General features: G+C 40.8%; 1 protein-coding gene across 1 annotated transcript; it reads right to left on the bottom strand.

The window, feature by feature from the left end:
• Window positions 1-105: 105 nt before the first annotated feature.
• On the bottom strand, window positions 106-17,235 carry pla2g7 (phospholipase A2, group VII (platelet-activating factor acetylhydrolase, plasma)). The gene is made up of 11 exons (XM_020454948.2): window positions 16,833-17,235; window positions 16,210-16,337; window positions 15,954-16,104; window positions 15,681-15,774; window positions 15,502-15,570; window positions 10,599-10,773; window positions 10,113-10,226; window positions 4,543-4,634; window positions 2,806-2,982; window positions 1,028-1,176; window positions 106-906 (listed from the first exon to the last, which is right to left on the bottom strand). Exons 1-11 carry the CDS (start codon window positions 16,900-16,902, stop codon window positions 815-817), a joined length of 1,311 nt encoding a protein of 436 aa, XP_020310537.1. The 5' UTR covers window positions 16,903-17,235; the 3' UTR covers window positions 106-814.
• Between the last annotated feature and the right edge of the window lie 122 nt (window positions 17,236-17,357).

Below are 17,357 nucleotides of genomic sequence, written 5' to 3' on the forward strand. Positions count from 1 at the left end.
CTGTTTGCATTATTTGATGACATTCCAGAACATTACTACAGAGATGGTTCATCTTCACATAGGCCATTATGGTAATTTCTCCCCACAGAATAATTGATCAAGGACTCACAGTATCCATCATTTATAGTTGTATACAAATCAGATGCATTGGATTACAGTAGTGTAGAAATTAAAGTATTTCAGAATTGAAACGTTTGAGTGATTCAAGGCTGTATTTGTGTGCCAAACAACTGAAATGAGTGTTCAGGTTGTTTTAGTGCCTAATGAATATGACACAGGTAGATTAAGGCACATTTATGGAGCTGGTTCAAAGGAATCAAACATTTCATCCTTGTGTCTATTGTCAATATGCTATTTTTGTTGCGTCTTTTCAAGTAGTATTTTGCTTCAATCTGTGCAATCATGCTAGATACATAAATTAACCATCAAGGGGTCATAAACTGAAAGTCTTGGAATTATATTTCCAAAGACTCCTGCCTTTTCAAAATGGACTTAATATCCCATACAGGTGTAAAATGTTATACACTACAACCATAATTAGTTCAGGTACATAGATACTGGTGAGTGCAGTGTTCCTACAAAACCGTAAAACTTGATTAGCTTGACATTACTTGGAGATACAGTATACCTCTCCAAGCAATCATAATTTGGTACTGGTGAAGACTGACTAGTAGAAATCACTGTGCTCTATTTGACAAATCCATGATTGAAACTACATTCAAGGCTCAGTGCAATAAATATTGGCACTTTGAGTTAGTGGAATTGGCTGGTAACCATGCATCCCTCTGAGGTCCATAGCGCAGATGGAACTGAACTAAGATATTTCAGTAACATTGGTGCCTGGAATGAGGTTGTGGTCCTTGCCCTCTATTAGATGGTCCCATTGATTGAAGTCTTTATCTAAACCTGCAAAACAAAAGCAAACCCGTTTTACAAAATCAAAGAAGAAAAGCTTCTGCACACAGAATGACATTTGGACATGTCTGATGCACCTGTTGAACCAAATTAACTCTGTACAGATCCTTACCTAGATGTCTCTGCAGGAATGCTAGCGATGCTCTATTACAGAGATCGATCCCGACCTGAGGGTCGATCTCTCCTTTCAGCTTCAGGATCTTCCCTATCCAGTTGCCAGTCAGGAAGGTGAAGTCTGGGAAGCTCTGGTGAACGGTTCCCCTGTGGGGGAAGAAGAGAATATAAGATTACTCAAGTGTCCATTGTCATTTTCAGATAAAACTATTCTTAACCCAACCCCCTGAGAAACAGGGTCAGCTACAGAATATATATTTTTTTACATCATGATGTGCCCCTCACATAACAATTGAGGCAACCGTATTCTTGGAATGGTGAACTGAAACCATTTAAAAAGTGAAAAGATCCTCCTTGGAAGGCAATAAACAACTGAGGTATTTATTGCACTCATACTGGTTTCAAAATCAGGAAGTGGCATTGTAAGCCTGACACGAGTTATAAAGGAAAGCAGATTTAGCAAAGGTGCTAGTTTGTTCTCTTGCATTACTCAACTGGACCAAAGAGAGGGCTGAGCCGACAACATCACGAAAACGATGTGAGTGCTTCCATGGGACAGGAGTCAAATCAAATTTGATTTGTCACATGCGCCGAATACAAGAGGTGTAGACCTTACAGTGAAATGCTTACTTACAAGCCCTTAACCAACAATGCTTTAAGAAGTTACGAAAAAAGGTGTTAATTAAAAAATAATTAAAGAGCAGCAGTAAAATAACAATAGCGAGGCTATATACAGGGTGTACCGGTACAGTCAATGTACCGGTACCCCCTGGCACCGGGGGCACTGGGTAATTTAGGTAATGTGTACATGCAGGTAGAGTTAAAGTGACTATGCATAGATAATAAACAGAGTAGCAGCAGCGTAAAAGAGGGGTCTGGGTAGCCCTTTAATAATTGGTTCAGGAGTCTTATGGCTTAGGGGTAGAAGCTGTTTAGAAGCCTTTTGGACCTAGACTTGGCACTCCGGTACCGCTTGCCGTGCAGTAGCAGAGAGAACAGTCTGTGACTAGGGTGGCTGGAGTCTGATAATTTTTATGGCCTTCCTCTGGCACCCCCTGACATAGAGGTCCTGGATGGCAGGAAGCTTGGCCCCAGTGATGTACTGGGCCGTAAGTACTACCCTCTAATACCTTGCAGTCGAAAGGCCGAGCGGTTGCCACACCAGGCAGTGATGCAACCAGTCATGATAATCTTGATGGTGCAGCTGTAGAACCTTTTGAAGATCCTAGGAGACTGAAAGGCTTTGTCGTGCCCTCTTCACGACTGTCTTAGCTCTCAACATGCTCCACTACAGCCCCGTCAATGAGAATGGGGGTGTGCTCGGTCCTCCTTTTCCTGTAGTTCACAATCACCTCCCTTGTCTTGATCACGTTGAGGGAGAGGTTGTTTTGATTCTGTACAGCCAGATTACTTGCAAGAATGACAAGAAAGTGGCTCATTTCATCTTGTTCTTGACACCTTCATCTTGTTTTGACTAATATGGCTAAATCAAAAGGGAACCACCGCGCTAAATGGCTAAAATTCACTAGCTAGCTAACCAACAATTATACAATGTATTTGAGACTGCAAATTTATTTATGTTTTCAATAAACATTGGAGACCAAAGACAGCTTACAACAATTTAAGCCAACTGTGTCTGTTTTGCCCCATAGTTGCGCACGGATCGGTTTTGTTGCTAAGCAACCAATCAGTCTATAGGTGTGGAAACAAAATCTACTAATCTATCGTCTTTCACATTGTCATCTCAGTAACAGTGAATGTATACTCTTTCCATACTTGATGGTGATCATTTTCCTCTGCATGGAGGTGGAGGAGGAGTCCAGTTTCCTCATGCGACTGATGTTCCCGGCCCATTGGAACTTCTCAGAGTTAATGAAGAAGATGGGCTGCTTTACCCTGACATAGATCTCTTCATCCAGGGGGAACATCCATGCGTCCAAGGCAATGCCACACCTGAGGAGATCAACATAAATATACAAATAATATTGTGAGTTCGGGGGGGTGCCCCAACCAGGAATCGATCCTGGGTCCAGCAACTGTCAACCCAACATCGTATCTGTTACGCCAAGAGATCTGAACCTCTTGACGAGGTTTCTAGGTGTTATGCTAAGGTTGCTGCAATAGTATAATATGGTAATTTCAGTGGTGGGAAAAGTATAGACACGTTAATAGAAAGTTACTCAAGTAAAAGTCTAAAAGTATTTGGTTCTAAATATACTTAAGTATCAAAAGTATAAATTATTTCAAATTTCTTATATTAAGCAAAGCAAAAGGCACCCTTTTCTTGTTTTAAAAATGTACGGATAGCAATGGGCACAACAACACTCAAACATAATTTACAAATGATGCATTTGTGTTTAGTGCGTCCGCCAGATCAGAGGCAGTAGGGTTGACCATGTATAATTTTGATAAGTGCATGAATTGGACCATTTTCCTGCCCTGCTAGGCATTCAGAATCTAACGAGTACTTTTGTGTGTCAAGGAAAATGTAAGGAGTGTAGTGAAGTGAATGTCGTGAAGTAAAAGTAAAAAATATAAATAGTAAAGTAAAGTACTGATACCCCAAAAAACTACTTAAGTAGTACTGTAAAGTATTTCTACTTCAGTACTTTACGCCACTGGATTAATTTAGCAAGAGAGCTAGGTACTTCTCTAGCACTAGAAAAACAGACTTAATTGATGTACGCCAACAACCATCTGAGTGATGTGATGGAAAATGTTATTGTGTGAAGAGACATCCTTGAAAATGTTCTTATTTTTCGTGTCATAAATAATCCTTGGTTCCTGCCTATGCTTGGTAAAGATATGAGAGGTGACATCACCCCCTCCTTAGGACCATCTGGCAGAATATGTTCTTTAAGATAGGAGACAGTGCCAGACACATGCAGGAACCAACCCTATGAACCATGCATATATAACCTGTCTGTGTTAGCAGTATATAAGAGAACAAACGGACTGCGCCGACAGAGCTCAGTTCAGACCGGTACTTTATGCATCTAAGTTTGACTGTGAGCTCTCCAGCTTGCTGTTAATAAACAATGATTCATTCAAGATTGACTTCAGGTGTCCCTGGTGGTAATTTCCACAACAAGGTGTTGAATTTCCACGACAGGGGACTGGTCTGCAACATCACATTGAGGTTTAAGAAACACTAATTTAGTAGATATTTTTATAAAAAGCGACACTGTATAGTGTGCATTATTTTCAGTATAAAATATGGGGCCAGGGGGGAATAAACTAACAACTCTGGTGTTTTATTGTGTTACTATTTACTTTTATCTATTTTCATTTTTCTTCTCTTCTTCACGGTAAAGTCTACACTTGATGTACTCTGCGCATGTGACAAATACAATTTGATTTGATTCAAACACCATGTTCCAAGGAATCATTTTGAACCATCATCTTAATGTGCCATTTGATGAAATTGATTAGACTTTAGTAAAGAGGAAAATGTTATGAAGATGTGAAAACTGAAGCGACTTTGAATGTGAAATTGAGAGGGGTAACTCTTACTTGAAGTTGACGTCTTTGCAGAGGGCTTCTACCACTGTTGCTCCCCCAAAAGAATGGCCCATCACCGCTATCCTGCACAAGTCCATAGAGTTCTAGGGAAGAGGGAAGATACAGGGTGATGTCATTCATTACCAGTAACACCGGATATGATTCAAACAGCAGAAAAAGTCATCGTACTAAAAGTTTGAACATGAGATGCCAACTATCAGCCAACATGCACAACTTGTAGGGCCTATTTATTATCCAATGTGGAGGAATATGTCTAAACAGTTATCAAAACTGTCATTCAACAAATTATAAACCGGTGGCCTTGATTCTTTAGTTTGCTCTACATCAGTGGTTCCCAAACTTTTCATAGTCCCGTACCCCTTCAAACATTCAACCTCCAACTGCGTACCCCCTCTAGGGTCAGCGCACTCTCAAATGTTGTTTTTGCCATCATTGTAAGCCTGCCACATACACACACTATACAATACATTTATTAAACATAACAATGAGTGTGAGTTTGTGTCACAACCCGGCTCATAAGAAGTGATAAAGAGCTCTTATAGGACCAGGGCACAAATAATAATATAATAATAATCAATCACTTTACTCTTTATTTAACCATCTTACATATAAAACGTTATTTGTTCATCAAAAATTGTGAATAACTCACCACAGGTTAATGAGAAGGGTGTGTTTGAAAGGATGCACATACAGTTGAAGTTAGAAGTTTACATACACCTTAACCAAATACATTTAAACTCAGTTTTTCACAATTCCTGACATTCAATCCGAGTAAAAATTCCATCTCAGGGCAGTTAGGATCACCACTTTATTTTAAGAATGTGAAATGTCAGAATAATAGTAGAGAGAATGATTTATTTCAGCTTTAATTTCTTTCATCAAATTCCCAGTGGGTCAGAAGTTTACATATACTCAATGAGCATTTGATAGCATTGCCTTTAAATTGTTTAACTAGAGTCAAACATTTCGGGTATCCTTCCACAAGCTTCCCACAATAAGTTGGGTGAATTGTGTCCCATTCCTCCTGACAGAGCTGGTGTAACTGAGTCAGGTTTGTAGGCCTCCTTGCTCGCACAAGCCTTTTCAGTTCTGCCCACAAAGGTAGTATAGGATTGAGGTCAGGGCTTTGTGATGGTCACTCCAATACCTTGACTTTGTTGTCCTTAACTTCTCTAGGGTAGGGGGCAGCATTTGGAATTTTGGATGAAAAGATTGCCCAAATTAAACTGCCTTCTACTCAGGCCCAGAAGATAGGATATGCATATAATTAGTAGATTTGGATAGAAAACACTCTAAAGTTTCCAAACCTGTTAAAATAATGTCTGTGAGTATAACAGAACTGATTTGGCAGGAGAAAACCTGAGAAAAATCCATTCAGGAAGTAGGATTTTTTTTGTTTGTAGTTGTCTATTCAATGCCATTACAGTATCCATTGACTTAGGACTTAAATTGCAGTATCTATGCCTTCCACTAGATGTCAACAGTCTTTAGAAATTGTTTCAGGCTTGTATTCTGAAAAATTAGGGAGTAAGAGCAGAGTGGACCCTGCCGTGTCACAGAGCTTTTTCATGCACACGACCGAGAGAGTGCCTTTTATAGTTTACCTTTTATATTGACAAAGTTATTGTCCGGTTGAAATATTATCGATTATTTAGGCTAAAAACAACCTGAAGATTGAATATAAACATCGTTTGACATGTTTCTATGAACTTTACGGATACAATTTGGATTTTTTGTCTGCCTGTTGTGACTGCGTTTGAGCCTGTGGATTACTGAAGAAAACGCGCGAACAAAACAGAGGTTTTCGGATATAAAGGGAGACTTTATCGAACAAAAAGGAACATTTATTGAATAAATGAATGTCTTCTGAGTGCAAACATATGAAGATCATCAAAGGTAAGTGATTAATTTGATCTCTATTTCTGAGTTGTGTAACTCTTCTACTTGGCTGGTTACTGTTTGTAATGATTTGTCTGCTGGGCTTTGTTCTCAAATAATTGTTAAGGTATGCTTTCGCCATAAAGCATTTTTGAAATCTGACACCGTGGTTGGATTCACAAGAAGTTAATCTTTAAACCTATGTAAAATAGTTGTATCTTTTCTGAATTGTTATAATTTACTATTTCTGTATTTGAATTTGGCGCTCTGCAAACTCACTGGATGTTGGCCAGGTGGGACGCTAGCGTCCCACATACCCTAGAGAGGTTAAGCCATTTTGTCACAACTTTGGAAGTATGCTTGAGGTCATTGTCCATTTGGAAGACCCATTTGCGACCAAGCTTTAATTTCCTGACTGATGTCTTGAGATGTTGCTTCAATATATCCACATAATTTTCCGTTCTCATGATGCCATCTATTTTGTGAAGTGCACCAGTCCCTCCTGCAGCAAAGCACCCCCACAACATGATGCTGCCACCCCCATGCTTCACGGTTGGGATGTGTTCTTTGGCTTACAAGCCTCCCCCTTTTTCCTCCAAACACAACGATGGTCATTAAGGCCAAACAGGTGGTGGTTTTGGAGCAGTGGCTTCTTCCTTGCTGAGCGGCCTTTGAGGTTATGTCGATGTAGGACTCGTTTTACTGTGGATATAGATACTTTTGTACCCGTTTCCTGCAGCATCTTCACAAGGTCCTTTGCTGTTGTTCTGGGATTGATTTGCACTTTTCGCACCAAAGTACGTTCATCTCTAGGAGACAGAACGCGTCTTCTTCCTGAGCGGTATGACGGCTGCGTGGTCCCATGGTGTTTATATTTGCGTACTATTGTTTGCACAGATGAACGTGGTACCTTCAGACGTTTGGAAATTGCTCCCAATGATGAATTAGACTTGTGGAGGTCTACAATAACTTTTCTGAGGCCTTGGCTGATTTTTTTTCGCTTTTCCCCATGATGACAAGCAAAGAGGCACTGAGTTTGAAGGTAGGCCTTGAAAGACATCCACAGGTACACCTCCTATTGACTCAAATGATGTCCATTAGCCTATCAGAAGCTTCTAAAGCCATGGCATCGTATTCTGGAATTTTCCAAGCTGTTCAAAGGCACAGTCAACTTAGTGTATGTAAACTTCTGAACCACTGGAATTGTGATACAGTGAATTATATGTGAAATAATCTGTCTGTAAACAATTGTTGGAAAAATTACTTGTGTCATGCACAAGTACTTGACAAAACTATAGTTTGTTAACAAGACATTTGTGGAGTGGTTGAAAAACAAGTTTTAATGACTCCAACCTAAGTATATGTAAACTTACAACTTCAAATGTAACTCTGCAATGATGGGTTGTATTGGAGAGAGTCTCAGTCTTAAATCATTTTCCACACAGTTTGTGCCTGTATTTAGTTTTCATGCTAGTGAGGCCGAGAATCCACTCTCACATAGGCACGTGGTTGCAAAGGGCATTAGTGTCTTAACAGTGCGATTTGCCAAGGCAGGATACTCTTGAGCACAGCCCAATTCAAAAATCTGCCAGTGGCTTCTGATTAAATTCAATTTTCACATAACCGCTTGTTGCAATTTCGATGAGGCTCTCTTGTTCAGATATCGGTAAGTGGACTGGAGGCAGGGCATGAAAGGGATAAAGAATCCAGTTGTTTGTGTCGTCCATTTCGGGAAAGTACCTGCGTAATTACGCACCCAACTCACTCAGGAGCTGCGCTATATCACATTTGACATTGTCCATAAGCTTGAGTTCATTTCTACACAAGAAATCATACAATGGAAAGACCTGTGTGTTGTCCTTGTTAATGCAGACAGAAAAGAGCTCCAACTTCTTAATCATAGCCTCAATTTTGTCCCGCATATTGTATATAGTTGCAGAGAGTCCCTGTAATCTTAGATTCAGATCATTCAGGCGAGAAAAAACATCAACCAGATAGACCAGTCGTGTGAGAAACTCATCATCATGCAAGAGGTCAGACAAGTGAAAATTATGGTCAGGTCACTTCTGTATGTTGTAAAAGGGTTACATGGTCGCTACCCATATCATTGCATAGTGCAGAAAATAAATGAGAGTTCAGGGGCCTTGCTTTAAGAAAGCTAACCATTTTCACTGTAGTCTCCAAAACGTCTTTCAAGCTGTCAGGCATTCCTTTGGCAGCAAGAGCCTCTCGGTGGATGCTGCAGTGTACCCAAGTGGCGTCGGAAGCAACTGCTTGCATGCGCGTTACCACTCCACTATGTCTCCATGTCATGGCTTTTGCGCCATAAGTACAGATACCAACACATCTTGACCATCAAAGTCCATTTGATGTCACAAAGCTGTCCAGTACTTCAAAATATACCATCTCCTGTTGTCCTGGTTTCCCAGAAGAGGATGTCTTCCTTAATTGACCCCCCATAAACGTAACAGACATATACCAGGAGCTGTGCCAGTCCCACCACGTCTGTTGACTCATCTAGCTGTAACGCATATAATTCACTGGCTTGTATATGAAGCAGTAATTGTTTCAAAACATCTCCTGCCATGTCACTGATGTGTCGTGAAACAGTGTTGTTTGATGAAGATATTGTCTGTATAGTTTTTTGGCCTTTCCCCCAGCCATATTCGCAGTAGCAGGAAGAATTAAGTTCTCCACAATAGTATGAGACTTGCCTGTCCTTGCCACTCGGTAGCTTACCATATAAGACGCTACTAGCCCCTTCTTATTAATGGTATCTGTTGCTTTTATACATGTCTTACTACTCGAAAGTCGTCTTAATTCTTGCTCAAAAAACTCCTGTGGCTTATTTTTCAAATTGGCATGTTTTGTTTTAAATGTCTGCGCAAGAGTGAAGTTTTCATTGAGTTGTGAGATAGTACTTTTGCACATTTAACATACTGTGGCTGAGGAAAGGCACTACTCCCAATATAAGTGAACCACAAATCAATGTAGTTCTCATCATATTTGCACCTCTTTGATGGTCCAATGTCCCTGCCTGTTGTTCGGTGCTTTCCTGGGTAAGGGGGCAGTAGCTCTTCGGCTGCATCAGATTCACAACTGTCAATGTCAAAGCTGGCTGGGCTAACAACAAATGTAGAATTACTGATTCTAGCATTGGATGGGCTCGTGGACGCAGAACAACTTGTGTCGCCGACAGGTACAGATGTAGTACTGCTGGTAGTAGCAGTACTACCAGTAGAGCTGGTATGTGTCTCTATGGACACGGGCCTTACTTTTCTTAACCATTTATCCGTTTTCGAGCTAACAGAATGAGAAACAGCTACATTTGGCTACATAGGGACCGTTAGTGGAATTCCCGCGGGAGATTAACGGTTAATGTGATTGGATGTTAATTATTTGACTAGGCTACCTGTATTTGACATTGTGTTGTTATTTCGTTGAACACTAGATGGTTAAATTTTATTTTTGACAGTGAAACGAGGCTACTCAGGCGGAAAAAAAACTCACCCAAATGTATAGCCCCGTTGGAAAATATAAATGGAAAATATATATATATTTTTAATGTGAATCACATTTTTATTTGGCGTACCCCCGACGGCATTTTGATTACCCCAGTTTGGGAACACCTGCTCTACATAAAGGGTTCACGTGGTGTTTCATTTGAGAAATAAAATATTCACCTCCAAAGTCGTCCAGTCAAACTCTGTCTGAAGCACGTTCTCCATATTTTTTCCTGAGTTGATTTGGATGAGTGTATCCAAAGCCTTTATGCACTCGTCAGCTCGCTGTTTCACCTACAAATAGACCGTTCAATATTATGCTTAGTTCTCAAACACATGAAATTGTCTTCCTAACAGAATGCAATGCGGAGTAATATGTCCAGTGTGGCTCAGTTGGTAGAGCATGGTGCTTGCAACTCCAGGGTTGTGGGTTTGATTCCCACAGGGGACAAGCACAAAAATGTATGCACTGGATAAAAGCATCTTCTAAATGACTAAAATGTACAAATATAATACAAATGTAATATTCCATGTTATGGCAGTAGTGATATCACATTCATAAAACAAATGTATTACTGAAATGTATGGTACTGAGGAATGGCTCAGACAAGCAGATAAAAGGGTCTACACATGATTACACCGAATGTGACATATTCAAATGTGTACCTGTTTATTCCTAAGGGGGAATTCACTCTCGCCTGGTTTCAGAGATCGGTAGTACATCCATTCCTCTACCAGGTTCTCTGGGGCCTCGGGGTTGGGTTTAGGCGGCGAAGCCTCATCTTTCTCAGGCTCTTGAGGCTTTTGATGGTAGAAGTATGTCGCAGAGGCAGATTCATCCCTAGAGTAAAACATCAAATAGATATCGTTCAGCGGCACCAATACTGACATGTACTTTCGGTTGTTGTACAATGCTGACAGAGATCTGAAAAAAAGTGTTTTCTTTTAAAAAGTACACAAGTGTGCTTTAATGAATAGGATATAGGAAAACATTTTGAGTACATGTATAATATTACATATTAAGTGAAAATAAACAGTAATGACATACATACAGTACCAGTCAAAAGTTTTAAAACACCTACTCATTCAAGGGTTGTTCTTTATTTGTACTACTTTCTACATTGTAGAATAATAGTGAAGAGGTCAAAACTATGAAATAACACATATGGAATCATGTAGTAACCAAAAAAGTGAAACAAATTAAAATATATTTTATATTTGAGATTCTTCAAAGTAGCCACCCTTTGCCTTGATGACAGCTTTGCACGCTCTTGGCATTCTCTCAAAAAGCTTCATGCACGATAGCTAAGGAATTCTCGAGGTTTTGCTGCACTACCTACCTACCGAGACCACATTATCTACCTACCGAGTTTTCATCTGTATTTTTCGTAGCTGTCTACATACCATCACAGACTGATGCTGGCACTAAGACCACACTGAATGAGCTGTATTGCATCATAAGCGAACAGGAAAATGCTCATTCAGAGGCGGCGCCACTAGTAGCCTGGGACTTTAAAGCAGGGAAACTTAAATCCGTCTTACCAAATTTCTATCAGCATGTTAAATGTGCAACCAGAGGGGAAAGAAAATATGGACCGCCTTTACTCCACACAGAGAGATGCATACAAAGCTCTCCCTCGCCCTCCATTTGGCAAATCTGACCATAATTCTATGGTCCTGATTCCTGTAAAAGCAGGAAGCACCAGTGACTCGGTCTATAAAAAAGTGGTCAGATGAAGCAGATGCCCCAGCCAGAAGCCATGGATTACAGGCAACTTCCGCACTGTGATAAAGGGTAGAGCTGCCGCTTTCAAGGAGCGGGACTCTAACCCGGAAGCTTATAAGAAATCCTGCTATGCCCTCCGACGAACCATCAAACAGGCAAAGCGTCAATACAGGACTAAGATCAAATCGTACTACACCGGCTCTGACACTCGTCGGATGTGGCAGGTCTTGCAAACCATTACAGACAACAAAAGGGAAGCACAGCCAAGAGCTGCCCATTGACACGAGCCTACCAGACGAGATAAACCACTTCTATGCTCGCTTCGAGGCAAATAATACTAAAACATGCATGAGAGCACCAGCTGTTCCGGAAGACTATGTAATCATGCTCTCCGCAAGCGATGTAAGACCTTTAAACAGGTCAACATTCACAAGGCCGCAAGGCCAGACGGATTACCAGGACGTGTACTGCGAGCATCCGCTAACCAACTGGCAAGTGTCTTCACTGACATTTTCAACCTCGCCCTGTCCTTGTCTGTAATACCTACATGTTTTAAGTAGACCACCATAGTCCCTGTGCCCAAGAACACTAAGGTAACCTGCCTAAATGACTACCGACCCGTAGCACTCACATCTGTAGCCATGAAGTGCTTTGAAAGGCTGGTCATGGCTCACATCAACACCATCATCCCAGAAACCCTATACTAACTCCAATTTGCATACCGACCAAACAGATCCACAGATGATGCAATCTCTACTGCACTCCACATGGCCCTTTCCCACCTGGACAAAAGGAACACCTATGTGAGAATGCTATTCATTGACTACAGCTCAGTGTTCAACACTATAGTGCCCTCAAAGCTCATCAATAAGCTAAGGACCCTGGGACTAAACACCTGCCTCTGCAATTGGATCCTGGACTTCCTGATGGGCCGCCCTCAGGTGGTAAGGGTAGGTAACGACACATCCGCCACGTTGATCCTCAACACAGGGGCCCCTCGGGGGGGGGGGGTAGTGCGTACAGCCCAGTTCATCACTGGGGCCACGCTTCCTGCCATCTAGGACCTCTATACGAGGCAGAGTCAGAGGAAGGCCCTACAAATAACCAAAGACACAAGCCACCCTAGTCATAGACTGTTCTCTCTGCTACCGCAAGGCAAGCTGTACTGAAGCGCCAAGTCTAGGTCCAAGAGGCTTCTAAACAGCTTCTACCCCCAAGCCATAAGACTCTGAACAAATAATCAAATGGCCAAATGGTTGTTATCATCTATGCATAGTCACTTTAATAACTCTACCGACATGTACATATTACCTCAACTAACCGGTGCCCCCGCACATTGACTCTGTACTGGTACCCCCTGTATATAGTCTTGCTATTGTTATTTTACTGCTGATCCTTAATTACTTGTTACCTTTTACTGCATTGTTGGTTAGGGGCTCGTAAGTAAGCATTTCACTGTAAGGTCTAAACCCGTTGTATTCAGCGCATGTGACTAATACAATTTGATTTGACGAGGAATGCTTTTCCAATAGTCTTGAAGGAGTTCCCACATATGCTATGCACTTGGCTGCTTTTCCTTCACTCTGCGGTCCAACTCATCTCAATTGGGTTGAGGTCAGGTTATTGAGGCCAGGTCATTTCCTGCAGCACTCCATTACTCTCCTTCTTGGTCAAATAGCCCTTACACAGACTGGAGGTGTTGGGTCATTGTCCTGTTGAAAAACAAATGATAGTCGCACTAAGCGCAAACCAGATGGGATGGCATATCGCTGCAGAATGCTGGGGTAGCCATGCTGGTTAAGTGTGCCTTGAATTCTAAATTAATCACAGTGTCACCAGCAAAGCACCACCAAACATCACACCTCCTCCATGTTTCACGGTGGGAACAAAACATGTAGAGATCATCCGTTCACCTTCTCTGCGTCTTACAAAGGCATGGTGGTTGGAACCAAAAATCTCACATTTGGACTCATCAGACCAAAGGACAGATTTACACCGGTCTAACGTCCAGTACTCGTGTTTCTTGTCCAAAGCAGGTCTCTTCTTCTCATTGGTGTCCTTTAGTAGTGTTTTTTCGACCACAAAGGCCTGATTCACGCAGTCTCCTCTGAACAGTTGATGTTGAGATGTGTCTGTTACTTGAACTCTGTGAAGCATTTATCTGGGCTACGATTTCTGAGGCTGGTAACTAAAATGAACTTATCCTCTGCAACAGAGGTAACTCTGAGTCTTCCTTTACTTTGGCAGTCCTCATGAGATCCAGTTTCATCATAGCGTTTGATGGTTCTTGCGACTGCACTTGAAGAAACATTAAAAGTTCTTGAAGTTTTCCGTATTGACTGACCTTCACGTCTTAGAGTAATTATGGACTGTCGTTTCTCTTTGCTTATTTGGGCTGTTCTTGCCATAATATGGACTTGGTATTTTACGAAATAGGGCTATCTTCTGTATACCAACCCTACCTTGTCACAAAACAACTGATTGGCTCAAACACATTAAGAAGGAAAGAAATTCCACTATTTAATTCTTAACAAAGCACACCTGTTAATTGAAATGCATTCCAGGTGACTACCTCATGAAGCTGGTTGGGAGAATCCCAAGCATGTGCCAAGCTGTCATCAAGGCAAAGGGTGGATACATATCACATATATTTTGATTTGTTGAACACTACTACATGATACCATATGTGTTATTGCAAAGTTTTGATGTCTTCACTATTATTCTACAATGTAGAAAATAGTAAAAATAAGGAAAAACCCTTGAAGGTGTGTCCAAACTTTTGACTGGTATTGTACATACATATAATTTGACCTATTAAGTGTAAATAAACAGAAATGTAATTAATACATACATACATATAATATGACATATTAAGTGTAGATAAACAGTAATGTTGTACATTAGTCAGAGATTGTCTATCTAGGCCTAACACATATCACTAACACTTCCGTTATCATACTCACTCGTTTGGCTGACAAACCAATCAGAGTCATACAGATTAGTTTGTCAGCCGTTTTATCAACCAGATTCCTACAGGTTGATAAAACGGCTGACAAACCAACCAGATTCCTACAGATTGATAAAACGTTTGGTGTTAACACGTGTATTTGTTGGATTTACAACTGCACAGGAACAAAAAATACATCATCTTAACTGAAATAGAGATTTTTCACTTGAAAGTCAAAAACTTTCAAGATTACATTATTCAAAATTCAAATTAATTTGGTTGGAGGCAAGTGATTCTCGTTTATGTGTAATATATCTAATCTGTGGTAAGTTACAGGCGCCTACAAGGTAAAATAATAGAAAAGAGAAAAGAGACAATTTTGCTCCATTGCATTCCATTGTTAGGTGCAAGAGTGACAATATATTTAACTGCATCTTTAACACAACACAAATGTGTAACACAACACAATAGCCAGTTCAGTGCTGCTGAAATTCACAGAAGTCCACAGCAGCAAGCTTAACCTGTATAGGCTGTGGTGGGCTTTGGGCCATAACCCCATGACAGACAGGGTTAGGCCACAGACCAGCCATTATGCTATCCATATAGTACCAGCAGTCCATACTGATAAAAATGTGATGACCTAGTTTGTACCATTGTACCACTCCTACCCTGAGATAAACAGGCAGGCCGCTCACGCCTGCTGCCTATACGAGGGCGACTGTCTGTGTATTTATGGAGAGTCCTATGCCATTGTTAGCTTAAGAACATTAACTGTCGACTGGAATCTCATCCCTTCCTCTGTCCATTAGATTAGGGAGCGCTTCTCAAAGTCTCTTTTCATGAATGAAGTGGACAGAGACTGTGTTTACAGTGTGTGTGTAGAGAGTGTGGAGTACCTGTGTTCCACTGATGCTACTATGAAGCCTTGTGAGGCCAGTTCAGTGCATATGGCTGAATATAAAGTTCTGGGAGAAAAAGAGGCGAGGCATAAGATCATGTCCATATAATAACATAATATAATGTCCATATAATAGAGAATGTACATGTAAGGTGAATAATAAACTTCTGTTTGTACCTGAAAGCTCCAAGTCCATGAGAGAAGATGACTACTGGATACTTCCCATTTTGTTTATATGAGCCATTCAGGGCAGCAGGTATCTTAAAAGATCCTTTATAAAACACCAGAAACAACATGTTATAACAACTCCAGCACAGTTTGTGATTTAATAACCTCTACTGTATACTACATGCAACATTGTAAATCTAGCCCACCTGAGTTCGATGTTCCAGGATCACTATAGCTAAAATAACTAGATAGTCATGTGTACCATAGAATAAAAGTATTTACCAAAGAGGTAATTGAAAATCTTTTCACTCAGGCCTCTGTTGATTTTCATGAAGTCTGCAAGCCCATAGAAATATCCTTTACATGGGATCCAGTCTGGTTTTTCAGCATTGTCGGACACTACACATGGATAGTATAACCTAAAGAATGTTCCCTGGTGACAGACAGTTTAAATGGTTGTTACCAGTTGGTTTGGTACTTGGGAAAGATACTTTTTCCTAGCTAGTAGGAAAATGAGAAAAATAACAACACTGTTTACCTCTACAGTGTGATCCATCATGAAATCTGAACATCCCACAGCATTAGGCCCTTTTGCTGGTGGGATTCCCAGGTTGTTGCTACAGGAGTTTCCCATAGCTGCGAAGAGACTCAATGTGCACCTTTGATCTGTAAACGCATTAGAATGTCAGTTGAGTCAGCATGAATAAGCACATATCTAGATGGTAGATACGGCGTAGGAAGTATATTTCAACATTCTTCGTATATTACATGAGAGACTACAGTTCCCCAATAAAGGAGCATGAAGTCAAATGATGTGATGAATGCCAGCACCTAGCAAGATGTCTTTGGATCCTCAATGTGTATATGTAGCTGACAGTTAAAACATGACATAAATCATTAACTAACTAGCCACGACGTTAAGACTGATTTAGTTACAACCAACTAGATCATGGCATTAATGAATTAACATTAGCAAGTATGAACGAAATTGACTGACGTTAGCTATCATGAGTAACTAGGAATGGATAGATGCCAAAAGTTTAAAACGTTTATTTGTGATGCTAGTTATAACTATTTAGTTTTTATAATATGGTTTACATTTTAAAGCTAACAACTACCAATGACAAATTAGTTCGATTCAATTCAGTAACGTATCCATACCTGATCCTGTCCTTGACCACTGATAAATCTTCTTAGCTAATAACTGTATGAGTCCACCATTAGCGTACATCGACCTCTAGGTTGCCTGATAAAGTTAGTTATAAAGACGTACCAGTTGCTCGTGGGTTGCTAGCTAGCTAGGTCAACATTATCAGGTGAAACCTGTTTAAAAGTATGTCATTCGGGAGTGGCTTCCTAGGTGCATTCACTGTCTGTGGACACACATTTAGTAAGAGTTGGGTTAGACAAGTCGGGACTAGTGATGCACCAACTGACGTAGCTACTAGCTGGTTAGCTTAGCATTAGCACTTGCTAGCTACAGACTGCCTTCAAAAAGCATGGTCTCGTGTGTCTTCATGGCTTCTGTCCGCTGTAGTAGCAAAGATACTTGTATAGCTAAACCACTACACCAAGATACACCACAACCGGTCGTTTTAAACGGGAACAAATGAGTCATAGTGGGCAGAACCAAGCAAGGAGGTGGGCAGAGCCAAGCACGAGCTATCAAAGATCCGATTGGCGCGT

The sequence above is a fragment of the Oncorhynchus kisutch genome, linkage group LG21 (assembly GCF_002021735.2).
Source record: "Oncorhynchus kisutch isolate 150728-3 linkage group LG21, Okis_V2, whole genome shotgun sequence".
In the NCBI taxonomy this organism is placed as follows: Eukaryota; Metazoa; Chordata; class Actinopteri; order Salmoniformes; family Salmonidae; genus Oncorhynchus; species Oncorhynchus kisutch.